The sequence below is a fragment of the Pinus tabuliformis genome, chromosome Q (assembly GCF_031772625.1).
Source record: "Pinus tabuliformis cultivar Carrire ecotype Pingquan chromosome Q, CPIR1, whole genome shotgun sequence".
In the NCBI taxonomy this organism is placed as follows: Eukaryota; Viridiplantae; Streptophyta; class Pinopsida; order Pinales; family Pinaceae; genus Pinus; species Pinus tabuliformis.
Genome location: NC_142296.1, coordinates 687,028,350 through 687,036,963, shown reverse-complemented (window position 1 = coordinate 687,036,963; position 8,614 = coordinate 687,028,350). Strand labels below are relative to the sequence as shown.

Sequence of the window (8,614 nt, the reverse complement as noted above, 5' to 3'; positions counted from 1 at the left end):
TGCTTGCTTATCGAGGCATTAAAATCAAAATACTGTAAAAAGTTTTCTTCAAAGCCTGTCAATGTTTCCAGCATTGAAGAAGATTGGACTATGTAAATGAAACAAGTTCAGCTCAATTAGGCACCTATGCCAGAGACTGCTTCATATGAATGAATACGACAATGTTAACAAAGAATCATCATCATGTTCAAATTCAGACAGAATAGACAGATTATGGAAGGATCCAGCAATCTGCCACTGAAACAGAAACATCTGAAAATGACTTTTTGTGGATACCAAGACTCCAATACATGTAAAATTGATTTTCACCGGCAAACATTTTGGCGAGGTGCCAGATGCAACAAGGCTAACAACATTGGCACAAGGCCTCGTGTTCTGTATTAAACATTAACAAAAATTACAGGAAATTCATATCCTTGCCATTGCATAATCGAAAAATATAACGATTTAAAGCAATCGGCCTAAAAATTGCCGAGTACAATGATATAGCCCAAGGCCTTCCATGGGGCTGGGCTATTTGCCCCTCCTTTCGTTGCGGGATTGAATTCTCTATAACATGAGCTGCTACTTGAAATTATGAATGAAATTTTCAGCCATTGCATTCAGTTTGTCCGTGGATAGGCCATCTGGGTTTGTGCCATCTTTAGTCCTAACACAGTTGGTCATATCTTCATTATGAGGAACTTCCAAGACGTTGGATGCAGTCGCGGCCACTTTAGATTTGTTCATTCCCACATGAGAAAAGCTTTGGGTTGGCTCAACCAGAGAAGAAAAATCATGGGTTTTTCCTGAAAACTGAGGCGGAAATGGAGGATCAATTGGAGGAGAAAATTGATGGGTTTTTCTCAGAAACTCTGGAGGATTTGAAGACTCAAGCTGGGGAGACAAACGATGGGTTTTTGGTGAAAAAATGGGTGGGTTTGGAGCCTTACCCTTAGGAAATTTATGTTTTTTCGGCCTTGAAGGCTCAACCGGTGGAGGCCTAAATTACAGCTCCTTTTCTTCTTCAAAATTCTGTCCATGTTTATCATATGTAGTCCTACGCATATTGCCAGCTTTCTTCTTATTATTCTTGCCATTGGTGGGACCTCTGCTAGAGGTGACTGCAATAGTCCCAATGACCAGATTTAATTTGTATAATTTTGATTAAGGATTTATTTTATTTTGGTTAATTTATTGACTAGGTTTAGTTTGGATGATTGAATTATTATAATATTTATTATTTTGAACCAAAATACAATTCTTCAATTTAACATTTCTATCGGCCTTTATTTGCACCTTTTGGGGCAATTGCTAGTTTTTAATCCTGTTGTTTTGGATTCTTCGTCATGCTTTTGTATAAATGGAGAACCGTGGGGAATTGAATCATTCAAACAAAACGAGGGATCATCAAACTTTTGAAAATATATTACTTTAATATATTAAAGTGATAAATATTTTTTTTAGATTACTTTAATATAAAATGCTAAATACGTTTTTTTAATCCTATCGTTTTCCATTAATGATAGGCGAACAGAATTCGGTCCACGCTAGGGATAAACAAATTCTTCTAGGGTGGGCTTCTACCGGGGTGCTGTTACGCGTAGCAGACATCGGAGAGTGGCTACGAAGGTGCTATTACTCGTGTACAGGGGAGCACTTCAACGTTGCCCTTAAGCAATCTGCAAAGTCCCGCCGACATGCAAACTACCGATTATATAAATTAAATCCTAACCCGGACACACGAATTCAGAAGTTCGTTCGCATTTTTCTTGTTCTCATTCACTCCAAACGTTTCTGTAAAACCTCTTCAAACACCACTAACTATTTGTGATTCCCTGATCTTCTAAGGAATTCGACATAGAATTCTTTTATATAGAAATTCGATCTTGGGTACCATCGGTTTTTAATTTACGGGCAAAAACAGCCTCTTGATTCATAGAGCAAAAAATCGAGCGATCCATGTCTAAACCTGGGAAACCATCTGCGCCCCCTGCTCCTTCTTCATACCAACAATCATCATGGTCTCAGCCTTCACCGCCACCACCATCTTCATACCAGCAATCATCATGGTCCCAATCTCCGCCACCGCCAGGGCCATATGGGCAGGCCCCCATGAATCCTCATGGCTATCCTCAGACCTGGTCTCCGCAGCCACCAGGAGCATATTCATATCCACCTCCATATGGTAGTCCTTATCAGCCCCCTCTCTTCCCGCCAGGCACAGATCCAGAAATTATAAGATGTTTTCAAATGGCAGATGTAGATGGCAGTGGGTCTGTGGATGACAGAGAGTTGCAGCGGGTGCTGTCTTCGGTCAATCACGAGTTCAGTCTCAGAACAGTCAAGTTGCTGATGTTTCTCTTCGCCAACAACACACAAAGAATAGGTGAGTATCGAAGTGAATGACATCTATCTTTCAGGTTCTTTATCTCCATTTCATTTATGAATGGAGTCTTGTTCTGGTGCAGGGCCAAAGGAATTTGCGGCTCTTTGGCAGTGCATATCTGAGTGGCGGGTAAGCACAGGATTCTTACACTGGGTCATATAGCATAGTCTACCATGCATAATAACTGAGATCTAGTTTAGTTTTGAGTTTTCTGACTTGAAAGGAAAAATGTCCAATAGAGAATTTCAATTGTGTTTGAAAATTTCAATATGCTTGCTTATTGGCTTTTCCCTCTTTTTTGGATGTGTTCTGTTGGTGCCTCTTTGAAAAGACAGCAGCCAGATATGCTTAGTTTGTGGTATCTAGGAATTGCTTTTATCACTGTAGAATCTCTTCTCATCTGGTATGTTATACCATATTAGTTGTGAGTGTTGGTTGGTTTGCAACGTCATATACATCCATCAAAATCATAACATACCATAATCTTTCTGCCAATGCGGCGTCCAAAAGAGAACGATGTCTCCTATAGACATGATTGTTGATTGGTTACCTTACAGGGTCAGTATGTTTGCTTTGCCTCCCCCTCGCTCCAGATTATGGATCATTAAAATAACTGTTCCTTTCAGAATTTTACAAGACACTAAAGAAAATATTTTCATGTGAAGACAAAAATAATTTTAACAGAGAAACAAGTCTGCACAATAGCATTAACTAGTGCATTAACTACCAACTTACCAGATCATAGGACATTAAATTAGTTACTACACTCGGAATTTTACAACATACTAAAGAAAATACAATTTCATTTCCTCATGTGAAGGCAAATTTTATTAACAGAGAAACAAGTCTACAAAATAATGTCTAGTACCAACTTAACGTGTATATATGTGTGTGTACTGTCCCTTGTGGATGTCTGAGACAGAGCTCCAGAGCCAGTTGGTCACTCTAGCCTCTCTATCCAGGATTCTCGCCTCTGTCTTGGCCTCCTGCAGACACCATAGATAATAGGTGCAAAATTCGAATGCCAGTTTAAGACCACATACAGGTCTAGCAGGTCAGTAAAAACTGCCACATTAGCCTCAAGTAACCTCTCAATATCCCACTGAAGGTCAACTGTCCAGTCCACCTCATGTCCCTGAAGGGCTGGTGCAGTCCTCTAAAATGTCTGAAAATCTGATCCAGGAAGCAACAATCTTTAGTATCAGAAAGATGAAAATGAGTATGAGCTGTATAGAGCCCGGAAGTAATTGATTTAGAAAACGAGTATTGCAGGTAATTCATTTCCACAAGGACAGAAAACGTTGCCATTCATATAAGGGTGTTAAATTTTAATGGATAGTCTATTCTGTAATGTAAAATCTTTCTTTATTAGTTTTGGTATAATAGAAACTGCAGCTGTTACATTGAGTAGATCTAGTTTTGTTCTTTTTAAAAGAAGTTGGACCTGACAACTACAGAAATTTTAGAGAATTATAAGAAAAGTGGTTTGAAACGTGTCAACCCAAATAAACTATTATGTGATCTCTCCAGATCTCTCCAGAAGAGATTTTGGATTAATTATGAATCACAGAAGCCTGCATTCTGAGAGGAAAGTTTTGTTAGGGTTTGGAGTGAAGTTTCCATAGCCTTCTGACATAGGTCTTTGTTAGATTGATTTTGGCTTACAGTAACTTATCGATTCCCTTATACTATATTAGTGTAGGTTATTGATACTGCTGGTGTATTTGAGGGTGAGAAGCTCTATAATAAATAGGTCTTCTATTCGGAAACCAATAAAAGAAACACAGAGGTTCTGCTATAGGCTAGAGATAAACAAATCTGTGGATGGGACCTGCGTGAACACAACCATAGATTATATAATGAATTATGAAGAGTTTGAAATAGTAAGAGTTAAAAACACCCTTCCGGAACATTGTAAATTCTCAGTTAGGAGACAGTCCTGGTTTCATTATCTAATATTTGGCCACACAGAAGCTGTGAATGTTCCACGATAGTGACATATCAATGTCATAAGAAAGGTTGGCCAGGTTGGCAGCAATGAATACTTTTAAATCAGTAATATCCATTTCATAAGAAAAGTTGATCAAGCTAGTAAGTCAGTGAGCTTACTAATGTGAAGCAGATTCAAGCATGGAGAGCAATTTCAAAATAAAGAACTATGTTCTAATTGTTGCTTGTACATGCTTTTCAGTAGTATACTGAATATAATGTTTTTTGAGTGATCAATATGAATAGAAATTTAGAAGGCAGTGCGTGAGTAAGATGAGGATACATACATGTGATCTCAAAGCTTATGTCTGATATCCCATTATATTTGGACAGAGGCAGCTATTTAGTTAAGGGTTATTTTAAAATATATCCTTTGCAACATAACTGAGAAAGATAGAATCGACTTGGAAGCAAGAATGAACCGAGTAAGAATTCCTCATTTGAGGTCAGTTTGGAAAATGATGATAAATTGGATATAAATACTTGTGATTCTTACAACTTACTGTAAAACGGGACTTTGAGGAAAGTGAAATGTCAGTAGCAAGATTGTTGTCCTATTCTCTAATTTTCTAACTTTCTCCGTTGAAAACATAGTATGTTCAGTTCCTGTGTTTCTTTTAGAAATAAAATTTTGTATATTAGATATCAAGCACGGTAACATATGATATTAATTACGCATTCGCAGAAGATCTTGGTGTATAACTGCATGTTTAATGTTCCAAATCATGTTTAATTCAAATGGCCCCTTCGGATCATACAAAGGCAAGAATTGCAAGAAGTTGTTCTTGCAGGCGATATACATGTGAATAGCATTGGCAGAAAATTTTATGAATGTGTTTCCTCTTTGCCATATGTGTTAATTCCTTTCAACAAGAACGCACTAATGAATAGGTCACCTTGAACTTTGTGGAAAAGCAATTCACTCTTTTCTTATTGCAGGTTATCTTTGTTAGGTTTGACAGAGATCGAAGTGGAAAGATAGATTCCCTAGAACTACGGGATGCACTTTTGAGTCTGGGATATGCCATATCGCCTTCCATTTTACAAATTCTTGTTTCAAAATATGACAGGACAGGGCAAGCTAGGGACATAGACTACGATAATTTTATTGAGTAAGTTTGCTTGGTTCTGAGTTTTCAGACTGTACTATTCGCTGTACTTTTTCATTAGTAATAACAAAATGACATGCTTTAAGTAGCATAAACAACCTGCTTTTCCAGTAAACAACTCTTGGTAGATTATTGATTTTTGTTCTTTATTCTTTCCCGCTAATAAAAATTTCTTTATTTTTGCTAATGTGCAGATGTGGCATTATTGTGAAGGTGAGTTGAGAACTTTTGATAACTTTTTCCCCCATGCAAACTATAATTTCCATGCATTCAAACCGCAGAAGTAACACATTTTTGACCTGTTATTGGAGATATATGCATGCATCCTTTGTTGATTGTCAAGCGTGCTTGATTTCAAATGCATCTTAAATAATGAAAAACCTATATGTTCAGAACTTCAGATTATTTGAGGCTTTTTCTTAATGTTTCTTTTTTCCTTTCTTTTGCAGGGGCTTACTGATATGTTCAAAGCAAAAGATACACGTTATACAGGCTCTGCAACTTTGAACTATGAAACATTCATGCTTATGGTCTTACCATTCATCATTGTATAACATCTCTTGTGGTAATCTGTGTAAATTTTTGCCTGTTCAAAAATCAAGTGTACTTTATGAACTATTACACATCTAGTTTAATTTAAATTTTTGTTTCGATCAATGCTCCTTGTATTTCCTTCTTGGAAAGCATGGTTTACATAACCTCTGGCTATTTTGTTCCATTCTTTTGAAGTGAGGGGCTTTGCATACAGCGAAAGTTCGATGTCTTAGACTGTTGTTGAGATTCAGAGTAACAGTTCACCATAATTGTCAACCTAATTTGGATTTGCAATTTCACTTTAACTAATTGTTTCGTGGGATTTTATATGAAACAAAGATGTTGTTTGTTTTATTTCCAGTGCATGGGCACATAATAAATATTTGTTCTTTTATTTGCTTCAGATGGTTTGTGACCATCTAGCAAGAAATGAAATGAAATGTCAATGGCTTTGAGCAAATGTCCAGAAGGCGAGTTCAGATGCCACTTCTCAAGAGTTGTTTCATGATGTAATATCAACAAAATTGATTTATTAGCTCTTGAAAGAGGTCCATAATCAAAGTCGTTGGTTTTTGAAGTGTGATTGGGATCACCCCTAATGTTTGAAACCCTTGATAACAATCACATATGAATACCAACCTATTGGAAAAGGTTCTGAGAATAGATGAACCACCGATTTCCAGAAGTTCTGAAATGTTTTGTCTAGAGCCTCAACGGTGATTCTGTTTTTTTGATACTCTGCATTCAATATAATAATAACAACATTTCCTCTAAGCAGACATCTTGTATAAAAGAGTAGACATAAATGCTGGTTTTAAAATCTTTTTTTGATGTTCATTTAAGTGGAATTGCCTTCAAGGCATAGGGAAGTATTGAGAAAATAAAATGTTAATTTCTACCACAAAGTTTGCGGAATTTGGAAAGGTGCAAATTTACTGTTCTATATATTACTGTTTTTAGAGATATTCAAATACAAAGGAATGGTAGTGTATATCATAGAATTGTATTGTAAAATTGCTTGCTTATTGATCCAATTGTAAAGTTAAATAGTATGGGAAGATTTTTAGGTTCCTATCACTGGGGTGAACAAGTGGTCCTACTTGGGCTTCTACCATTTACGGATTATTTCATGGAATTTGTTGCATTTGAATAGTTGCAAAGAATTGGAGATTTGCGCATTTCATCATCAACAAACTTGGATTTGCCATAATGACGAATATTTACAATTATTTTTTATGTAGTAGCGTTAGGTTTTTACCTATTTAGCTCAGTTTTTTCCACTGCACCAGGGCACACACAGCAGTGGGACTGGGACTGGTCTATACATCAGTCTACTTGGGTTTCTGTCTGCAACAGAGTGTGAGGGAGGCACTGTTATATAGAGGAGAGGGTGCATACATTCATAGTTTGTTTTCAATTTTGTCACCTTCAGTTTACTAATGTTTTAGATTTAGAAAGTTCCAGCATATTGTAGTTCAGTCCCTAGCTCAGCTCTTAGTTCAATAGTTAGTTAGAGTGCGTGCACAAGGGCACAGATCCCAAGGATTAGTGTGCATGCATATATGCAAGTGATCCTCTAGTTGACGCGCATTAACTTTGTCAATCTTATTCACGCAAGAGGATGCATTGTCTGTACTGATTAGGTTTAGGGTTTGACTCTGTCACTTGGGGAATTTCTTACATGTCTGCATATACATTGCATCTTCCCTCGTCTCTTATTTTATCAAAAAGGATCCTCTAGTTGAGGTGCATTAACTTTGTCAATTTTATTCATGCGAGAGGGTGCATTGTCTGTACTGATTAGGTTTAGGGGGTTGACTTTGTCACTTGGGGAATTTCTTACATGTCTGCATATACATTGCATCTACCTTCGTCTCTTATTCTATAAAAATGATGAAGTGCGCACCACTGAGAAAGTGAGCAAGTTGGACATTTGAGCGTGTGCTTTGTGACTTTATTCTTAGTAGTTAGTAGAATACATGTACTATTTAGAGTTTAGGTGTGTGTGTGTTTGCTGTTCATATTATTAGTAGTATGTATTTGCAGGTTGATGTACTCTGTTGTTTTGATTGGTGTTTTCAGTTTTAAGCTATCTAGGATCTAGGTTAAATTTTTGTGTATAGAATTTGTTTCACTGTTTGATTTTCGACCTGGTATCAGAGTGTGTTTGAAACCTTCTCATGTATAAGTAGTTGGGCTTCTACCTAGGATGGGAAGTTGTTAGAAATTTTCAAGGGTGGGATGCCCTAGATTCGTGTTATAGAAAACTACTATGTACCTACAATAGGTTATTTTAGGTTGCTGATCTATTATGTTTATCCATGTGTCCTAGGAGTAGTAGTGCGACTACATTTAGTCTTAGGTATGAAGATAGATTGAAAGGCCCCTCCAACTTTGTTATGTGGAAATGTAGAGTATAGATATTGTTAGAGGAGCATGATCTTTGGGATTTCGTGGAGACTAAGGTCGTAGAGCCTATTGATCCCGAACAATTGATAGAATATAAAAGGAAGATGGCCAAGACAAAGTGTGTCATCCTCGACTTTGTGAAGGATCACTTTCTCCTTCACATTGCGAGGAAGACATGGGTAAGGAGATGTTGATGCTCTATTCA

At 37.0% G+C, this 8,614-nt stretch overlaps 1 protein-coding gene across 1 annotated transcript; it reads left to right on the top strand.

Moving 5' to 3' along the window:
- Positions 1 to 1,513: 1,513 nt before the first annotated feature.
- Positions 1,514 to 6,123, top strand: LOC149221408 (calcium-binding protein CBP-like). The gene is made up of 5 exons (XM_089385095.1): positions 1,514 to 2,368; positions 2,451 to 2,497; positions 5,297 to 5,469; positions 5,661 to 5,679; positions 5,916 to 6,123. The coding sequence occupies exons 1-5, from the start codon at positions 1,942 to 1,944 to the stop codon at positions 6,018 to 6,020; spliced, it is 771 nt and encodes a 256-aa protein (XP_089241221.1). The 5' UTR covers positions 1,514 to 1,941; the 3' UTR covers positions 6,021 to 6,123.
- The last annotated feature ends 2,491 nt before the right edge of the window (positions 6,124 to 8,614 follow it).